A 22,024-nucleotide genomic window follows, 5' to 3' on the forward strand; every position below is an offset into this window, starting at 1 on the left:
CTTCTGTGCTGCCGCCAGAGCTGGGAAGCTGCAGAGCTTCCTGCAGCTGGGGGAGATAACCAGAGATGGGTCTGATCTCCCCCCAAGAGTGGCCATGCAGTCTGTCCCTCTCCAGCCCAACAGACTGGCAGCTGGAGCGTGGTGAATGGTAGAAGCCCCTGGCTGGGGTGCCCACCCTGTCCTTCCCCTCCAAAAACTACATTTCATGGGGGAGTTCTGATTTCACAGTCCGTGACATGTTTTTCATGGCGGTGAATTTGGTAGAGCCCTACACATACTTTGTAAATGGTGTATCAGAACAAAAAGACTGCAGAAAGCAAAGTGAAGACTACCTGGCAGTTGTAGCAAGTTTTCTTGTTCAAATGTTTCTGGGGCTGAACATCACACTCTATGCCCAGCGATTTTACTTCAGTCCCCGAGGCACACACATCAAGCATGTCAAACTGTACAGTTGCAAATGGATACCAGTCAGAAGGTATTTCCTGGTCTGATCCAAGTTCTAGTTTGTAAGACAGACTGTGTGGCTGATATGGGCCTTTGAAAGGAAAAAATCACAGTTCATTATTTTCTCTCCATTTTCTCTCCATTATTTTCTCTCTCTCCAATTAACATGGTTAATTTGTTAACTGGGTATGGTAATGCTATTTTTTAGTAAACTGTAGTTGTTACATAATGCAAGATTACTCTATCATCTGTCTAGCTATTTATAAAGTGCCTAATCACTTGGTATATAGGCATAAGATTACATCCGTTATCATTTTCTGCCTATTTCAACATATTTCTATAGCAGTCATCATAGTTCTTTCAAATCAATATTCACAAAAGTCACCAGATACATTGAGAGCTGGATTAATGGATGGACACCATAAAGCTGTGTCTAGGGCCATAGCTCCTGGATTTAAGTGATTACATTAGAATCTCAGCTTTCATTTTTAAAATAATTCAGTTTCTATCTCGCATGGGTGTGAAGAAAAGCTTGAAAACATGCCCCAAGTGTAATCATCCTGTGCTGTCAGACTGCCAACAGTCTGAAACAATAGCCCTCCAATGGACAAATTACCCCATTTATCTCAACGGGGTGTTAAACTCTGAGGCCTGGTCTACACTTAAAATTTAGATCAACATAGCTATGGCGCTCAGGAGTGTGAAAAATCCACACCCCTGAGCACCATAGCTATGCCAACCTACTGCTCACTGTAGACGCAGCTAGGTCGAATGCTCCCAGTCAACCTAACTACTGTTGCTGGAGGACATGGAGTTCCTACAGTGGCAGAAAAACACCTTCCATTGCTGTAGTCTACATCTATGCTAAGAGTGTACAGCAACATAGTTATGGCGCTGTCAGGGGCAGCTCCAGGCCCCAGCACGCCAAGCCCATGCTTGGGGCAGCAAGCCGCTTGGGGTGCTCTGCCGGTTGCCGCAATGGCGGCAGGCAGGCTGCCTTCGGCGGCTTGCCTGCGGAGGGTCCGCTAGTCCCGTGGCTTTGGCGGACCTCCGAAGCCGCAGGACCAGCGGACCCTCCGCAGGCAAGCCGCCGAAGGCAGCCTGCCTGCCGTGCTTGGGGTGGCAAAATGCCTAGAGCAGCCCCTGGGTGCTGTCACTATGCTTCTGTAGCGTCTATCGTGTAGACATGGCCTAAGACCCACTGCTCTGGGCAGCTTGCCAGCACTTCCCTAGCAGAATATGTGTGTGGCAGTAGAACAAGAGAGCAGTACAGAACACCACCCATCCAAGCACGTGCACCCCAACTGCTGAGATAAATGTGTGGGGACCTGCTACTACCCTGACCTCTCTAAGATGTGGGGGAGCTCTAAAAATCCAAAAGGTGGGGGGAATCTCATGCCACCATCCCTGACTCTTTACAATTGCATGGGCCCCCCAGCTGCTGCATGGGGGTAGAGCCATAGTGGGGAGGGGATATGTGTTGCAATATGCCCCCAAATTGCTTTAATCTGGCCTTGGATCCTTTACATTCAGTTTTTTTAAATAACTTGGGAGAAGCAGGGGAGTTCATTTTTCCATCCCTTGGCACACAAGCACTTCTGGGTGAACAGCTAGATTTCCAAAAACATTGAAATCAGGAAGTTTGCTTTGTGAGTTCTAGCAAAATATTGGAATGAAAAGAATTTTCTACATCACAGCTTCCTCTGCAAAGTCTTCAGAGCAAAGTAAGTGGTAGCGCTGCCTTTTCTTCCTCCCCAATGCTTCTTAAAGCATGTGTAGTGTCAGTATAGAGAGGAACTGTGTACTTTAACCACAGTTTGGCTTCAGGCAGAAAAGCACTGTTACAAAAAGGACTGACCATACTTTGTGAAGGGGACTGTAGGTTTAGATTTAATCCATTACAGTGAATGACATGTCAACCTGCAGCATAAAAGTGCCTATTCTTTATGAATTTACATTTCTCAGTGGCAACCACTAAACAGGGAGGATGAAACTAAATTTATGTGAAGGTAAAGAAAAAGATTATATGCTTAGCTTTATTTGTCATGTGGATGTCATCAACACACAGTGCACTACATTCACAACTTCATCAGCAATTCATAAGGTAAAAATGGACCTTTGAAAGACAGTAGGCAAAGCAATTATCCACAGCATCAATGCATTGTGACAGGGTAAACAAAAACTGATTTACCTATCCTAAGAAAATAGGAGGAGGGTAAATAAAGTGACCTTTACTTTGTAAAAGTAACCACTGTCATCAGGAAACAGAGTTTCTCTCTTGTTAGTTCTGAATATCTATTACTTGTATTAATCAGTTCTTACAACCTTAGACTGTCATATGGAGTATAGATATACTTCAATGTAACATTTTTAAAGTATTTCAGAAATCTTGAAGTCTTACTCAAGACCTTGTTGTTAACCAACTCTTATCCTGAATCTTTTATTGAGACAAAATCATTATCCATATTTATGGCACTATAATTAAATCTTAGTCAGAACTTCCACTACAGGTCCATATTTTCAGGATGTTCAGTTTGGTGTGAACACAATCCAGCATGAAATGTGGCATATAAAATAGGATTTTCAAAAGCACTCAGCACTGGCCTAACTCTGCACTCGCTGAAGTCAATGGTAAAATTCCCAATGAATTGAAAAGTCCACCCATAATGTCTCTAGAAAGGAGAACATCTTAAAATAATTTTTAGAAAATAACACATATTTGACCAATTTTGATGGCAAACTAGCAGCTGGAGCCCAGTGAATGGTAGCTCCCGGCTGGGGCACCCCCAGTCCTGCCCTCTAATAGCTATATTTCATGGGGGAGGTCTGATTTCACATTCCGTGACATGTTTTTCACAGCCATGAATTTGGTATGGCCCTACCTATCATAGTGGCCAATGTTGTCTCCTTGTTCTCTCATGTCAGTCTTTATTCATCTGTTGTCTCTTGTTTTATACTTTGATTTTAAGTTACTTGGGACAGGCTCATTTTTTGCTCTGTGTTTGTACAGCACCTACCACAGCAGGGTCCTGGTCCATGACTAGGGCACTTAGGTGGTACAGTAATACAAATAATTAACAATAATTTCTATCCCTCCCTCATGTCTCTTTCCATCTCCAGTACTTTCTCACAGCCTGACCTGGGCTGCTTCCTCATCACCCATAGCATTTGCTGATCTTGCAACTCCTTCCCTTTCCCCTTGCCAACTGCTCAATACTCTCTAGCCCCAGTTCCATCCCTCAGTTTCCTCGGGGTCTCTCACTGAACGCAGGAAGGCTCCCTGAAGGCTGGAAACGCAGAGAGGGGAGTATCTGTCACGAACCCCAGTTACTCTGGCAGATAGTCAAAAGCAGGGGAACTGAAAGGGGATGCCAGGAAGGAACCATAAACCATGAGCCACAGATCAAAGCCAAAAGTTAGGCACTTCTAGTAGAAAATTGCTTCTCAACCCTGTATACCTTACTAGAATCTTCTATGTGGTAGGTACAAGCAACGTTCTAGGCCAACTGTAAAAATTAATGTTAATATAGTACTTTACTGCACTTGTCCTTTTCTCATCCATACACTGATAGACCATTCTAAGCTGGTGAATAGATTCATCACACCAAGCAGTTTCTGTCTATCTGCAGAGTCTTTTCCTCAAGAGTGTTTATAAAACAAAAGAAAAATAAGTTAAACTGAAAAACTGCTCAGGAGATATTCAGTCCAGTCCTGTGACCTTTGGGCATGAAGCCCAGCCTTCTCAAAAGCACCATGTGTCATATCTTTCTAGCCAGACTCTCTTATAGCCTTTCCCTACTCAAACGGAGTGGTGAGCTGGGCTGGAATGAACCTGATAGCCTCCCTGTACCTGAGTTTGTGGGTCAGTCTTTCTACAGTGGGTATCAGTGCCCTGTTGTCAAGGTTTCCTCCCGCACTTTGAACTTTAGAGTACAAATGTGGGGACCTGCATGAACACTTCTAAGCTTAATTTCTAGCTTAGATCTGGTAATGCTGCCATCAGCCAGAAATCAGTGTCTGGCACACTTTCTGTCCCCCCAAAACCTTCCCTGGGGAACACAGATCCAAACCCCTTGGATCTTAAAACAAGAAGAAATTAACCATCCCCCCTCACCAATCCCTGGTGAGTTCAGACCCAATCCCCTTGGATCTTAAAACAAGGAAAAATCAATCAGGTTCTTAAAAAAGAAAGCTTTTAATTAAAGGAAGAAAAGGTAAAAATTATCTCTGTAAAATCAGGATGGAAAATGCTTTACAGGGTACTTAGATTTATATAGCCCAGAGAAAAAACTCCTCTAGCCTTAGGTTCAGAGTTACAGCAAACAGAGGTAAAATCCTCTCAGCAAAAAGGAACATTTACAGGTTGAGAAAACAAACATAAGACTAACACGCCTTGCCTGTGTGCTTACAAGTTTGAAACATAAGAGTGATTCAGAAAGATTTGGAGAGCCTGGATTGATGTCTGGTCCCTCTCAGTCCCGAGAACGAACAACCCCCAAACAAAGAGCACAAACAAAAGACTTCCCTCCACCAAGATTTGAAAGTATCTTGTCCCCTTATTGGTTCTCTGGTCAGGTGTCAGCCAGGTTTACTGAGCTTCTTAACCCTTTACAGGTAAAAGAGACATTAACCCTTAACTATCTGTTTATGACACCTGTAATGGATGAAAAGCCAGAGCTACTCAAGTGTGTGAGATCTCACCCTTTAGTGACTGCAGTCTATAAAGGATAATGCCTCTAATTCTACCAAATGTGCAAGAGTATTTAATGCAATGTCATTAGTTAACATACCTTTAAAAGCAATATACTAATCTGATTCTTATCTGCTGGTAACACTGTGATACCACATGTTCTCACAGTGACTTTACAGCCATAGGACCAAATCCTGTGCACCTTATCCATGCAAGGAATCACATTGTCTTCAATAGGATATAGCATATTAATTATAGTAACCAGAATTTTGTTCACATTTAACATTTTTTCCACTTGAGGGAGGGGAGTGGGTACGGGAGGGCATATTTACTAAAAATCTATTTGTACATTGTTTTCCTAATGTCATCAGCACCTTTATTAAGAAATGGAACACATTTTCATTCATTCTATTCTACTCCATTTTCAATGGGTAGCACTTTGAAAAAAAAGAGCTATCCTAAACAGAAAAAGTACATTTAGAGATGATATTTCAAACAGTAGGCAGGTGCATATATATTCCACATACAGGTTGAGGCAATTTAAATTTAATATTTCCCTTCTTTTTGTGTCTGTTCTATATTTCCATTACAAGAGTCTCTCTCTCTACCTCACACACACACACAATATCAAACTGGGAAAATTTAACATCCTAAATTATTTTAAGCCATGGGCACGCTTATAAAGGGCTCCAGATATAGGATATAAAAATTAAAAATGGGAAAGAACTACTTTAAAAAGTTTATTTGCTTTTTTAAAAAACAGTTTAGAATTTAAACTTTTGAGTGATGGAGGGTCTAAAAGGGAAGACTGTTGATTGGAGGTGGTGACTTTGCACTTAAGAATAAATGAAAGCTGCACTTAAGTACATAAGAACATAAGAACGGCCATACTGGGTCAGACCAAAGGTCCATCCAGCCCAGTATCCTGACTACTGACAGTGGCCAATGCCAGGTGCCCCAGAGGGAGTGAACCTAACAGGTAACGATCAAGTGATCTCTCTCCTGCCATCCATCTCCATCCTCTAACAAACAAACAGAGGCTAGGGACACCACTCCTTACCCATCCTGGCTAATAGCCAATAATGGACTTAACCTCCATGAATTTATCTAGTTCTCTTTTAAACCCTGGTATAGTCCTAGCCTTCACAACCTCCTCAGGCAAGGAGTTCCACAGGTTGACTGTGCGCTGTGTGAAGAACTTCCTTTTATTTGTTTTAAACCTACTGCATATTAATTTCATTTGGTGGCCCCTAGTTCTTATATTATGGGAACAAGTAAACAACTTTTTCTTATTCACTTTCTCCATACCACTCATGATTTTATATACCTCTATCATATCCCCCCCCCTTAGTATCCTTTTTTCGAGGCTGAAAAGTCCTAGCCTCTTTAATCTCTCCTCATATGGGACCCATTCTAAACCCCTAATCATTTTAGTTGCCCTTTTCTGAACTTTTTCTAATGCCAGTATATCTTTTTTGAGATGAGGAGACCACATCTGTACGCAGTATTCAAGATGTGGGCATACCATGGATTTATATAAGGGCAATAAGATATTCTCTGTCTTATTCTCCATCCCTTTTTTTTACGATTTCTAACATCCTGTTTGCTTTTTTGACTGCTGCTGCACACTGCGTGCATGTCTTCAGAGAACTATCCACGATGACTCCAAGATCTCTTTCCTGATTAGTTGTAGCTAAATTACCCCTCATCGTATTGTATGTATAGTTGGGGTTATTTTTTCCAATGTGCATTACTTTACATTTATCCACATTAAATTTCATTTGCCATTTTGTTGCCCAATCACTTAGTTTTTTGAGATCTTTTTGAAGTTCTTCACAGTCTGCTTTGGTATTAACTATCACTTTGCCACCGCACTGTTTACCCCTTTCTCCAGATCATTTATGAATAAGTTGAATAGGACTGGTCCGAGGACTGACCCTTGGGGAACACCACTAGTTACCCCTCTCCATTCTGAAAATTTATTCCTACCCTTTGTTCCCTGTCTTTTAACCAGTTCTCAATCCATAAAAGGACCTTCACTTTTATCCCATGGCAACTTAATTTACATAAGAGGGACCTTGTCAAAGGCTTTCAGGAAATCTAATACACTATGTCCACTGGAATCCCACTTGTCCACATGTTTGTTGACCCCTTCAAAGAACTCTAATAGATTAGTAAGACATGATTTCCCTTTACAGAAACCATGCTGACTTTTGCCCAACAAGTTATGTTCTTCTATTTGTCTGACAACTTTATTCTGTACTATTGTTTCATCTAATTTGCCCGGTACTGACATTAGACTACCAGTCTGTAATTGCTGGGATCACCTCTAGAGCCCTTTTAAAATATTGGCGTTACATTAGCTATCTTCCAGTCATTGGGTACAGAAGCCGATTTAAAGGACAGGTTACAAACCATAGTTAATAGTTCCGCAATTTCACATTTGAGTTCTTTCAGAACTCTTGGGTGAATGCCATCTGGTCCCGGTGACTTGTTACTGTTAAGTTTATCAATTAATTCCCAAACCTCCTCTAGTGACATTTTAAAACTGTGACAATTCCTCAGATTTGTCACCTACAAAGGACGGCTCAGGTTTGGGAATCTCCCTAACATCCTCAGTCATGAAGACGGAAGCAAAGAATTCATTTAGTTTCTCCACAATGACTTTATCATCTTTAAGTGATCCTTTTGTGTCTCGATCGTCCAGGGGCCCCACTGGCTGTTTAGCAGGCTTCCTGCTTCTGATGTACTTAAAAAACATTTTGTTATTACCTTTTGAGTTTTTGGCTAACTGTTCTTCAAACTCCTTTTTGGCATTTCTTATTACATTTTTACACTTAATTTGGCAGTGCTATGCTCCTTTCTATTTACCTCACTAGGATCTGACTTCTGCTTTTTAAAAGATGCCTTTTTATCTCTCACTGGTTCTTTTACATGGTTGTTAAGCCACGGTGTCTCTTTTTTAGTTCTTTTACTATGTTTTTTAATTTGGGATATACATTTAAGTTGGGCCTCTATTATGGTGTCTTTGAAAAGTGTCCATGCAGCTTGCAGGGATTTCACTCTAGTCACTATACCTTTTAATTTTTGTTCATCTAACCTCCTCATTTTTGCATAGTTCCCCTTTCTGAAATTAAATGCCACAGTGTTGGGCTGTTGAGGTGTTCTTTCCACCACAGGAATGTTAAATGTTATTATATTATGGTCACTATTTCCAAGTGGTACTATTTCCAAGCGTTACTCTTGGACCAGATCCTGCACTCCACTCAGGACTAAATTGAGAATTGTCTCTCCCCTTGTGGGTTCCTGTACCAGCTGCTCCAAGAAGCAGTCATTTAAAGTATCGAGAAATTTTGTCTCTGCATTTCGTCCTGAGGTGACATGTACCCAGTCAATATGGGGATAACTGAAATCCCCCACTATTATCGAATTCTTTATTTTGATAGCCTCTCTAATCTCCCTTAGCATTTCATCGTCACTATCACTATCCGGGTCAGGTGGTTGTTAATAGATCCCTACTGTTATATTCTTATTAGAGCATGGAGTTACTATCCATAGAGATTCTATGGAACATGTGGATTCATTTAAGATTTTTACTTCATTTGATTCTACGTTTTCTTTCACATATAGTGCCACTCCCCCCGCCTCCCCCACATGACCTGTTCTGTCCTTCCAATATATTTTGTACCCCAGAATGATTGTGTCCCATTGATTGTACCCACTCCACCAGGGTTCTGTGATGCCTATTATATCAATATCCTCCTTTAACACGAGGCACTCTAGTTCACCCATCTTATTATTTAGACTTCTAACATTTGTGTACAAGCACTTAAAAAACTTGTCACTATTTATTTGTCTGCCCTTTTCTGATGTGTCAGATTCTTTATGTGAATGTTTCTCGTCTGATCTGTCCCATACTTTATCCTGGTCCATCCTCTCTTTCTGACTAGAACCCAGAGAATCTCTATCAATTGACTCTCCTCTAAGAGACTCTCCTCTATCAATAGACTCTCCTCTGTCCGATCCACGTGCTCCTCTGCAGCAATTGGCTTTGCCCCATCTCTTAGGGTAGGTCTATACTTACCTGCCGGGTGGACGCGTAGAGTTCGACTTCTCGGAGTTCGAACTATCGCGTCTAATCTAGACGTGATAGTTCGAACTCCGAACGCGCTCCCGTTGACTCCGGAACTCCACCACCGCAAACGGCGGTGGCGGAGTCGATGGGGGAGCTGCGGACTTTGATCCCGCGGCGTCTGGCCGGGTGAGTAGTTCGAACTAAGGTAGTTCGAGTTCAGTTACGCTATTCGCGTAGCTGAACTTGCGTACCTTAGTTCGACACCCCCCTCTAGTGTAGACCAGGCCTATGTTTAAAAACTGCTCTGTAACCTTTTTAATGTTAAGTGCCAGCAGTCTGGATCCACTTTGGTTTAGGTGGAGCCCATCCTTCCTGTATAGGCTCCCCCATCCCAAAAGTTTCCCCAGTTCCTAATAAATCTAAACTCCTCCTCTCTACACCATCGCCTTAACCACACATTGAGACTCTGAAGCTCTGCCTGCCTACCTGGCCCTGCGCGTAGAACTGGAAGCATTTCTGAGAATGCTACCACAGAGGTCCTGGATTTCAGTCTCTTTCCTAGCAGCCTAAATTTGGCCTCCAGGACATCTCTCCTACCCTTCCCTATATCATCGGTACCTACATGTACCACGACCACCAGCTCCTCCCCAGCACTACACATAAGTCTGTCTAGATGCCTCAAGAGATCCACAGCCTTCGCATCAGGCAGGAAAGTCATACGGTTCTCCCAGTCATCACAAACCCAGCTATCTATATTTCTAATGATCGAATCTCCCATTACTAACACCTGCCTCTTCCTAATGAATGGAGTTAAAGGGTTAAAGTTTTGCTGGGCTTTTTCAGGATGTAATTTGAATTTCTAGGTGGTAAAATATAAGTTATCTTGCTATTTTGATCCATTTGTTAATCTGCCTTCTTGCACCCATATTTCTAGAAGGCATAATTTCTGGAAATGGTATTACATACAAGAGAATGTAATAGTTGTCATTGCCTTGTACAAAATATTCCAAAAGCCTCACATACACAATGCATATCCAAGGGGCCTTCATTCTCCAGCACTTACTATTTCTTGTATTTTACAGTGCAAATATTTATAATAAAAAATAAATATAAAGCAAGCACTGTACACTTTGTATTCTATCTTGTAATTGAAATCAATATATTTGAAAACGTGGAAAACATCCAAAATATTTATATAAATGGTATTCTATTATTGTTTAATAGCCCAATTAAAGTGGAAACATCCAAAATATTTATATAAATGGTATTCTATTATTGTTTAACAGCACAATTAATCGGTCTTAACTTTTTAATCGCATGATTAATGGCAATTAATTTTTTTAATTGCTTGACAGCCTTAAATAAAAGCATAGTTGCCCCCCCTTTATTTATTTATTTATTTATTCATTCATTTATTTTGCAGTGGGCATTTATTTAATGTATCACCACCACAGAGAAGGAATATAACCCAAGCACTGTGGTATCACTGTTGATATTTTTCTATGAATACAAACTCAGAATATTAGTTAGTCCACAAACATGGTACTAGATGGCTGTGCATTCACAAGGAAAGTGAACATGTCAAAGTTGAAACTCGACAGACCTCTGGACTCCAAGGGAGATTGACCACAGCACCTTCCAATTACACTGACACTATCTCTTGGCATGAAGATGCTATAAGCTTAAGACTCCTGGGTTCTAGTCCCAGCTCTGCCACTGACCAGCTCAGTGGCTCTGGTCTGTTTTTGATTCCCATCTCATCTTTGTCTGTCTTTTCCCTTTAAATTGTATGATATTCATGGGCAGGAACCATTTTCTATTATGGGTTTACAGAGTGCTTAGAACAATGAGGCCCTGGTCTCAGTTAAGGGCTCTAGGCACTACTGTAGTGAAGAAGCTACTGCCATCAAGATGAAATTACTCATTAGAAAAAACATTTAAGGCCAAATTCTTCTCTCATTAAAAGGCCCAGTCCATCTCCCACTGAAGACAATGGGAGTTGGACTGGTACTGGGCCCTTACACTGGTGTAAATTAGGAGTATTTCCCCTGAAGTCAGTGAAGTTATACAAGTATAAGAGCAGCGTGAGAGAAGAATCAGGCTCCTCCAGTAGAAGAGCTGTACCCAAAAAATACTATTTTGATAATGCAGAATATATTTACTTGAGTTTTTATCCGGAAGTCTGTCTATCTTCCACACTACAGCCCTGTAGGCACTTTCATATTTTGCTGTTCCAATTGAGACCTGAATAACAGGATCAGATTCAACCTCATGTAAAGAACCAAGGCATGTTTTTCTGTTCATTTTTGCTTTTAGGGACTTCTGTCTTTGGAGATTCATTGTCCAAAGTGCTTTGATCCACTGTGCAGGAACTGGAAAGCGTATCATGACATTTTCACAGTATTTCATGGAATGCAAACGTGCTGGAATCAGAGAAGTAGAAGACATGTTTATAAAAGCCTGAAGTTCAATGTATGCTCCCTGAACAACTACTGCAGCCTTTAAAGAAAATGGAAGGTCTTGCCCATTATACAGTGTCTTGAAGCGCATCAGTTCTAACCTACAGGCATCCAAGGGTGTAAACTTAATAATTCTAGATTGCTCAAACTCATGTGTTTTGACACACTTATGGAAATGGTAGTCAAGAATATCAATCCATTTCTTCTCCAGGTCCTTGTCAAAATAACGTTCATCTCTTTTCTGAAGCTCTAGATCATTTAAAGTAAAAAAGCATTCAGTATTGCCATTCACAAAACACATACAATAAATGTGTGTGATGACAGCACTTTCTACAAGTTTTCCTTCTGTTTTAGTGATTTTCCCCCAAAACTTATCCACTATTTCTAGTATAATTTCTTGTTCCTCATAATTTCTCTTTTGCTTACAGATGGCTGGAAGCTTCATTAACTCTTCCTCAACTGTTGCAAGGAAGTCAGTGAAGTCATTGTAATCTATGGTTCCTAACTTTAGCATCTGCTCCACCTCTGGTTCATGGACCACTTCTGCTTTGGGATGGAATTTTCTTTTCTCTGTATAAGACACATATTCAATCTTCACGGTATGGATTTTTCCTGAAACACTACAGTTCTCTAGCTTGGGTTCTGACAGTTTACAGCATGGTTGGAGCTGGAATTCTTTGAAAGGTTTTTCAAGGCCCTTCTCGTAGTACATTTGTAAAATGCCCCCAGGTAGGACTTTAAGATAAACAGGACCCCACTGCCGAGATGACATCATATTCTTCTTCTCAGGAATTCTTAGCATGAAAGGCCAACCATCTTTTTTCTGGCTCCTGAAGAGACTGTGTGGAATGAAAGAAGAGAGATTATGCCATGCATGTATGCTGGAGGCAGACAGGCTTCCCGAAGTATCAGTTTGCAAATGTTCAAGCCTTTCACAGATATAACTGAAGGAATTCTGATTGACACTTTTCTGATCATGGCAACTGTCTTTTTCTTTAGGACGGCAAATACTTCTGCAAAGCTTTTTATCCTTTCTTTGTGTGTCAACATTATAGGGAGACATGCTAGTTGAACACCCCTCTTTCCAAAATAATGTTGAAAAAGCACAGTCATTCTGAAAATATTGGAAGTGTTCCAATTCCATCTGATCTTCTAATTTATTGCAGCTTTCTTGGTAAGTAGGATTTATTTCACCCGGGGCTGCTTGTTTAGAGAATAAAATCTTAGGTGGATTATCATTAGCTGCAGTGCTCAGTTTCTGAAAAGCTAAGGAAGAACAAGTCCCAGGTGGTGGGTGAAGATTAATGTTTGATGACAATTCAGGAATAGGATAAAGAATGTGAATTCCCGATTTGGGGATACAGGGACTTCCTGGATACTCTTTGGTAGGTGTAGAAAGTGGAGAGTTACTAGGAGGTCCAGGATTTAAGTAAAAGTCAGCTATAGGAGAAGAAAGTGGGGTGCTGCTTGTACAGGATGACCTACTGGAAGATTCATGCACATTAGCAAGATTGAGGTTAAGACCATTTGCTGTACAGGTATTACGCTTTTCCACTGATTTTTGAGGAGACTGAAAGAGAGGTTCATCATCAAAAGTGACCCAGTTTTCTGGATATGTGGAACACATCTTGTAGAAAAAAACTTGAAACACTTATACAGGTATCACCTCTGAGTCATCTGTTAAGAAATAACACAAAACAAGAACAAACGTGATAAGAAATAAATGCAATTACTTTTGAAAAAAACTTATAACAGTCACATTTCATAATGCCTGCATTTTCATGAGCATCCAGTTTTGGGCACCTCAATTTCTGGATGCACGACTTGAATCACCTAAGGCTTGATTTTTAAAGTACTGAGCACCCATAGACCTCCAATTGATGTCACAAATTGGGCACCCCAAACTTAGCAGACAGCTTTGAACATCTGATATACACACCCACACACACTGTAAGTAGAGCTGACAGAAATACCGATAGGTAAGGTTGCCTAACATTTTCCATTATAAAGCTCTGTTATCTTTCGCAAAATAACTGTTTGAGCTGAAATTTTCATGCTGGGTATCTGCCTCATGATGAATTTTTTGGAAAAGTTCAGTAAAAATGGCTCGTCTGTTTCCAAGATGGAGGCTAGGGGGAAAATGCATTGCTTTGCCCATATTAAAAAATTCTTGCAACTGTTTTGCTGAGAAGCTATAGCACCTCCACGCTTTGGGGCAGAAACTTACCATTTGGAAGAGTGGCATGTGTGCATGTGAAGGAAGCTGGGTACTCTCATCCCTATGCCCTTTTTCGATCTCTGAAATTTCACCCAAATTTGGCTGAGTTATAAGCCTCTAAAAATATAAATTTACATATCTCAGAAGTTCATTGTGGCTGGCAGAAAAATTCCCTGAACATTCCATCTGTACTGAGCCTGATCTACTCACACAGAGTTCTGTGCCAGCCACAATTCACATGCTCCAACAAGAGGCTGAGCAGAACTGAGGCCAGGGAGCCTGATGCCTAGGCAGCATGGAGGAAAAGGAAACAGTCAAACTCAAATGCATACGACTAGGTGCAGAGGAACAGGACGAAAGGGTCCTATGGAGGAAAAAAGTAATTAAAGACTGTCATATTACATAATCATAAAGGGACATAGTAAGCTTGCACAGGCAACTTGAATTCTGGCATTTCCTAACTTTTGAGTGCTACACTTTACAAACTTAAAACATTCTTAACTAGGGCTGTCAAGCAATTAAAAAAATCAATTGTGATTAATTGTCCTGTTCAACAATAATAGCATACCATTTATTTAAATATTTTGGATATTTTCTACATTTTCAAATATATCAACTTCAATTACAACACAAAATACAAAGTTTACAGTGCTCCGTTTATATTTCTTTTGTATTACAAATATTTGCACTGTAAACAAAAGAAATAGTATTTTTCAATTCACCTGATACAAGTACTGTAGTGCAATCTCTTTATCATGAAAGCAACAAGAATGCTGAGAAGACGAAGACTTCAACTGAGGAGACTAGTTGTATTGAGACCTGTGTATTAAGAACTGTAACATCCAATGGAGTAAGAAAATTGCTCAATCTAAATACTGCCTAGTGTAATAAGGTTTAAGATTTAGATTATGTGCTTATCTTTTATTTTCTGTGGTATCTATTTTGCTTGAAGTGCTTGGGAAATCTCAACTCAGGTTACAAAGGCTAGGGCACGATCTCTCCACATTGAGGGTGGGGCGGACTAGGTAATAAACTTACACTGGTCGGGCTTCTGACCAGGGCAAGACAGTACAGCTCTGGGGTGTAAGGCTGGGAACTGGAGGGAATTAGCTGGTGCCTTTCTCTGAGTGATTTGTGAGTGGCTCTGGGAGCATTCATGCAATCTAGCTGGGTGTGGGGATCCACATGCTGTTGTGCTGATTGATAACAGCACCTGGAGGGGTTTGCTGCTTGTCACTAACAAAGCATTGTATCTTCAGGGAGAGGGACATGGGGCTGCAGAGAGACAGGGACAGGTGCTGGGTCAGGGAAGACACAGTCTATGCCTGAGGTGACAAGGCTTGAATTCTGGTGGGGATAGGTGCAGAGGGGTACAGAGACAGGCTGGGGGGTTGGGGGGAGTCAAAGACAGGCAGTTGGTGTGGCATAGTGGCAGGGGAAGAGAAACAGGTAGGTGCATGCTAAGGGACAGGGGAAGAAGGGTAACTACTTGAGCACATTTCCCTTCCAAACCTGGAGTGGAACCCAGGATTCCTGATTTTCAACTTTCCTTTGGTGTCAGCAAAGAGCTGTGAATCCCACTAGCAAAATGTGTCCTATCAGCCTCTGGTGGCTGGTCCACAATGAGATAACAGCCTTGTACAACCATCTGTTACTCCATTAGTGTGCTAGGGATCTACAGGTCCAAACTCTGCTAATAACCTCTGAGGAGGGATGGGAGGGGAGACAATATGGTAGATACTTTTGACAATTTTGGCCTTAATCTCTCTGTGCATCAGTTCCCCAGCTGTAAAATGGTTATTATAATTTCTCCATTATAACACCTACTGGTGTTGTGAACCTAAATTCATTCATGTTTGTGAAATGCTCAGCTACTATGGTAACAAGTGCCACAGAAAAGCCCATGAGGAAATTAATAATTCTGTATTTAGTGCAGGGTTTAGATGGTGAGCAGTAAATAAGGCCTGAAGTCACATTTTGGCTAAAAAGAAATAATGAATAACTACTTATTCAGTGAGCACCATCCATCCTGTGCACTGAATGAGAGTGTCCTGTGGAAAAATTAGTATATGATCATGTAATTAAACCTGTATCATAATACATTACACACAACGAGATGAATTGCCTGTGCAATCTTAACCCTGGAATTCTCTAGCTTGTGAAGGCTTAACTGTACAACCTTAAACAGGTTCTATAAACAGTATTTATTTTGTGTGTAGATTGGATTTTGCTTGTAATTTGTGGGATGACTTTCACTAAAAGAAGTGAAGATCAGATACAGGGAACTGAAGATTATGAGAACACCCAAAATTATTTCAGCTTCTGATTTAACCTATCAGAGGCTGCAGAAATGTGGGCACATATAATATCAGGATTGGAAGGAGATCATCTAGCCCAACCCCCTGCTCAAAGCAGGACCAATCCCCAGAACCCTAAGTGGCTCCCTCAAGGGCTGAACTTACAATACTGGGTTTAGCAGGCCAATGCTTAAACCACTGAGCTATCCCTCCTCCCCTTTAGATTACATCATAGATTAGCACATCTAAACCCTTTTCAGGGTGGTTTCTAGGCCTAGTGGTTTATAAAGAGACTCTTTTACACTTGACTTTAGCCACAAGCCCAAGAAGTAGTGACACATTCATTCTGCTTAGCACTGATTTGGCTGGGAGTCTGGAAAAGAACAATTCATTCAGTCAGTAAATAAATTAGGTTTAACTGAAATATTCCTCTGATATAAGCATTATTATGCTTATCTGGATGATGGGATAGATTGCACCCTCAGCAAGTTCACAAATGACACTAAATTGGGGGGAGAGGTAGATATGCTTGAGGGTAGGTCCAGAGTGACCTAGAGAAATTGGAGGATTGGGCCAAAAGAAATCTGATGATGCTCAACAAGGACAAGACCTCAACAAGGACAAGTGCAGAGTCCTGTACTTAGGACAAAGAATCCCATACAGAATCTATAGGCTAGGGACCGACTGGCTAAGCAGCAGTTCTGCAGAAAAGGATCTGGGGATTACAGTGGATGAGACGGATATGAGTCAGCAGTGTACCCCTGTTGCCAAGAAGGCTAACAGCATATTGGGCTGCATTACTAGGAGCATTGCCAGCAGATCGAGGGAAGTGATTACTCCCCTCTATTCGGCATTGGTGAGGCCACATCTGGAGTACTGTGTCCAGTTTTGGGCTCCCCACTACAGAAAGGAGGTGGACAAATTGGAGTCCAGCGGAGGGCAACGAAAATAATCAGGAGGCTGGGGTACATGACTTATGAGGAAAGGCTGATGGAACTGGGCTTGTTTCATCTGCAGAAGAGAAGAGTGAGGGGGGATTTGATAGCAGCCTTCAACTACCTGAAGCTGGGCTGAGGCACATGACTTATGAGGAGAGGATGGAGCTTGGCTGTTCTCAATGGTGGCAGATGACAGAACAAGGAGCAATGGTGTCAAGTTGCAGTGGAGGAGGTCTAGGTTGGATATTAGGAAACACTATTTCACTAGGAGGGTGGTGAAGCTCTGGAATGGGTTACCTAGGGAGGTGGTGGAATCTCCTTCCTTAGAGGTTTTTAAGGCCCGGCTTGACAAATCCCTGGCTGGGATGATTTAGTTGGTGAAGGTCCTGCTTTGAGCAGAGGGTTGCACTATATGACCTCCAGAGGTCTCTTCCAACCCTAATCTTCTATGATTGTATGATTATTAAATGTAATCTGTATGAGAATTCAAGCGGTAAACCAGTGATACTCAGACTGAGGCTCGCGAGCCACAAGTGGCTCTTTAATGTATCTCCTGCAGCTCTTTGCAGGATATGTTATTAAAACATTGGTTAATAATTAAATCACACAATCTAAGTTACTAACCAGTCAGGATGCTTTTACTATGTTATTAACCAATTGTAGAATACTCGGTCAGTTATTTTGCTGTGAGAATTATATATATATATAATTAGTAAATTAAACAATGAATTCACACTACTGTGGTTCTTTCAATTCTGAACCACTTAAAGAAGGGGAAAGTGATCAGGAACAGTCAGCATGGATTCACCAAGGGCAAGTCATGCCTGACTAACCTAATTGCCTTCTATGATGAGATAACCGGCTCTGTGGATGAGGGGAAAGCAGTGGATGTGCTATTTCTGGACTTTAGCAAAGCTTTTGATACAGTTTCCCACAGTATTCTTGCCAGCAAGTTAAATAAGTATGGGCTGGATGAATGGACGGTAAGGTGGATAGAAAACTGGCTAGACGGTCGGGCTCAACGGGTAGTGATCAATGGTTCCATGTCTAGTTGGCAGCCGGTATCAAGTGGAGTGCCCCAAGGATCGGTGCTGGGGCCGGTTTTATTCAATATCTTCATTAACGATCTGGAGGATGGTGTGGACTGCACCCTTAGCAAGTTTGCAGATGACACTAAACTGGGAGGAGTGGTTGATACGCTGGAGGGTAGGGATAGGATACAGAGGGACCTAGACAAATTAGAGGATTGGGCCAAAAGAAATATGATGAGGTTCAACAAGGACACGTGCAGAGTCCTGCACTTAGGACGGAAGAATCCCATGCACTGCTACAGACTAGGGACCGAATGGCTAGGCAGCAGTTCTGCAGAAAAGGACCTAGGGGTTACGGTGGACGAAAAGCTGAATATGAGTCAACAGTGTGCCCTTGTTGCCAAGAAGGCTAATGGCATTTTGGGTTGTATAAGTAGGGGCCTTTCCAGCAGATCGAGGGATGTGATCATTCCCCTCTACTCAGCACTGGTGAGGCCTCATTTGGAGTACTGTGTCCAGTTTTGGGCCCCACACTACAAGAAGGATGTGGATAAATTGGAGAAAGTCCAGCGGAGGGCAACAAAAATGATTAGGGGGCTGGAGCACATGACTTATGAGGAGAGGCTGAGGGAACTGGGATTGTTTAGTCTGCAGAAGAGAAGAACGAGGGGGGATTTGATAGCTGTTTTCAACTACCTGAAAGGGGGTTCCAAAGAGGATGGATCTAGACTGTTCTCAGTGGTAGAAGATGTCAGAACAAGGAGTAATGGTCTCAAGTTGCAGAGGGGGAGGTTTAGGTTGGATATTAGGAAAAACTTTTTCACTAGTAGGGTGGTGAAGAACTGGAATGGGTTACCTAGGGAGGTGGTGGAATCTCCTTCCTTAGAGGTTTTTAAGGTCAGGCTTGACAAAGCCCTGGCTGGGATGATTTAGTTGGGTTTGGTCCTGCTTTGAGCAGGGGGTTGGACTAGATGACCTCCTGAGGTCCCTTCCAACCCTGAGATTCTATGATTCTATGATTTTGGGTAATGCTGGTTGCTAATTTGGCTCCTGAACCCCTGAGATCTATCACTGAAGTAAACAGTTAACCTAGACTTCAATTTTTAATGTATAATTTAAAACACGAAACACATAACATTATATCCCTATATTAGATATATTGTCCCCAAAGAGTTCTCCCCCCACCACACACTCCTTGTGGTTGATGAAGAAACAAGAAATAAATCTCTAATTATTATAAGGAAACAAAATACAATGAAACACTGCAGGGTTTGTACAAATGCTGTTCATTCTAGAAAGGATATCCTGATTATGTCAGTACACATTTATGTCTGCATGAAGCACAAGAATGGCCGTGTTTCTACTCATTGTACCACCTGCATGTATATTCCTATATAATTTAGGATTAGACAACAGTTACTTGGAAGCATTTTCCCCTCACAGCTATATCATCAATTTGTTTATTTGAGTTATTTGTCATATAGCCACACAAGCCATTCTTAGCCTGCAGGGATTAGGAAATCAGTTTGTTTCTAAAAAGGAAAGAGTTCAGCCAAATGAATTAGTATGTTGTGCCATAAACTTTGCAATTTCTTCTGGGCCAACTTAAAATTTAGGAATGCATCCTGGACTATGACAAACTTTTTGCTTATTTTATTGCTGAACAAACAAGAATTTAGAATGGAGTTGTTTTAGTCTCTCATTATTTTTTTAACTCTAAACCTTTTTCTTCACAAAAAAAATTTGCAGTACACTAGTTACTTTTAGTAACATTTCTCCTCCACCTCTCAAAAGATAGAGCGTTCCAAATGGTTACATTGTAGTGAGGACCCATTAGTGTCTCCATTATCCATTCAAACACTGTGTATGCGTTTGAAGTTTAGCAATGGACAGAAAACTTGGGTCATTTCCTCCCTACATCATTACCATTTTTTCTACTGTTTCAGCCACTCCCCTTTAGTTGCCAGGCTTCTTTATTCACCTCTTTTCCAGTCTCCCCTCCTACCATCTTAGTCCAGTAATCTCAAAATTACATGGTCTGTTTTCCACAGGCAAGCTAGTATCATCCCAAAATACCTTGCTATTTTTTTTTAATCACAGGTGGGGTAGTACTCACTCAGAGCATCACTTTTGCTGTGACAATTAGGAGCAAAGCATTCTGGGGCACATCAACAAGTTGGAGGGTGGTGGGAAGTGGGCACAGAAGTTCTGCATTAGAGCTCAAAGGGAGATTACAAGAGACAAGTAAGTGATGGGAGCAGGAGAAGATGATGAATGGGCAGAAAGGAAGTGATTGAAAGAGAAATTCTACTGAAACGGACTCAGGAGAGTGCAGAGATAGGGCTTGAATTGGGTAGGACAAAGCATAAACCTTTTATTTAACTATTTTGACACACACAAGTTGTTAAATATGGACTAGCATAAGTGAAAAAATGACAAAATATAAAATGTGACTGTAAGTACATACACATTATATACAACAAATATATATTTTTCCCAAACAGCACTTTGTGAACTATTCCCCTTCCCATCACTGACATGGCACCTTTTCAGTGTCAGTTATTCCACATGTTAATATTCATATCTATACCTCTGTCCACAGTTATTGCCTTTCTATACATTTTTTCTGTCTGAACATGAAATTACAGCTTTTTCCACAGATTTTGCTTTAAAGCTCCAGTCTTTTTACCTGTGAAATATTTAACTTCAGTTAATAAAAGTCTATGAAGAAAAACATTTTTCCACATGCATCTCTCTCATCTGTATTTATGCCATTCAGATGCCTTTTGGCATGAATGGAGCTTTCCCTTATTACTTTTTGAGATATTGGGAGTAAAAATAGTACGTATATAAAAAACAAAAAGGAAATATTCAAATAAATAGTACAGTGGAGCCTCAGAGTTATGAACAGCAGAGTTATGAACTGACCAGTAAACCACATACCTCATTTGGAACTGGAAATACACAATCAGGCAGAAGCAGAGACAAAAAAAATGCAAATACAGTACAGTACCGTGTTAAATGTAAACTACTAAGAAAAATTAAGGGAAAGAAGCATTTTTCTTCTGCATAGTAAAATTTCAAAGCTGTATTAAGTCAATGTTCAGTTGTAAACTTTTGGAAGAACCAGGGCCGGCTCTGGCTTTTTTGCTGCCCCAAGCAAAAAAAAAAAGGGGGGGGGGCGGCCGGAGCGGCAAAGCGGAGGGGAACAAAACAAAAACACTGCGCGGCCAGAGCGGCAAAGTGGGGAAGGGGGGACAAAACAAAAACGGCGTGGCCAGCAAAGCGGGGGGGGGGGAACAATGGCGCAGCTGGCAAAGAAGGGGAAAAAAAACAAAACAAAAAACCCTTCAGGGCGGCCGGAGCCAGGGTGCAGAGGAACTCCCTGTGCTGCAGAGTACGTGCCCGGTCTAGTGGAGGGGAGGGGTGGGGGAAGGAGCGGGGGGGAAGAGAGAGAAGGGGGGCGGCCAGTGCTTCAGCGGGGCGCTCGCCAGGCGGCCCCGACCGCCGCGCCGCTCCGCTCGGCAGGGAGGGAAGGACGCGGGCTGCCCTGCCGAGTTTGCTGAGCAGCGAACAAAAAAAAGGCGGCCATGTATGCTGCCCCGTAGAATCTGCTGCCCCAAGCCTTCACAGTGCAGGGCTCAACAAATTAATCTTTCTTTAAAAAACAACCTGACATGAAGTGCTTCAATTCACTCCTTTTCAGGAATTTTAAGAAACTTTTCCTTGGAAATGGCAATGAAGCAGAGTTTTAAATATACCAGTTCTCACTCTTGAAAAACTAGAATGGGATCCATGTAAATTTAATCCACAAGTTCTTAATCACAGGAAAACTGTACACAAAGACATTGACCTTATATTAGCACATATGT

At 41.5% G+C, this 22,024-nt stretch overlaps 1 protein-coding gene across 4 annotated transcripts in view; it reads right to left on the reverse strand.

Moving 5' to 3' along the window:
- Positions 1 to 22,024, reverse strand: part of STON1 (stonin 1) — a 66,116-nt gene that overhangs the window by 3,899 nt on the left and 40,193 nt on the right. For 2 of the 4 annotated variants that reach the window (XM_045009442.1, XM_045009443.1), the window contains 2 exons: positions 11,372 to 13,345; positions 333 to 535 (listed from right to left, as the gene is read on the reverse strand). In XM_045009442.1, coding sequence (XP_044865377.1) covers positions 333 to 535; positions 11,372 to 13,295 — 2,127 coding nt within the window. In that variant the 5' untranslated portion in view covers positions 13,296 to 13,345. Of the gene's footprint in view, positions 1 to 332; positions 536 to 1,515; positions 2,561 to 11,371; positions 13,346 to 22,024 lie in introns of those variants that run through there. The other 2 variants (XM_045009445.1, XM_045009444.1) reach the window with 2 other exon arrangements.

The sequence above is a fragment of the Mauremys mutica genome, chromosome 3 (assembly GCF_020497125.1).
Source record: "Mauremys mutica isolate MM-2020 ecotype Southern chromosome 3, ASM2049712v1, whole genome shotgun sequence".
Classification (NCBI taxonomy): domain Eukaryota; kingdom Metazoa; phylum Chordata; order Testudines; family Geoemydidae; genus Mauremys; species Mauremys mutica.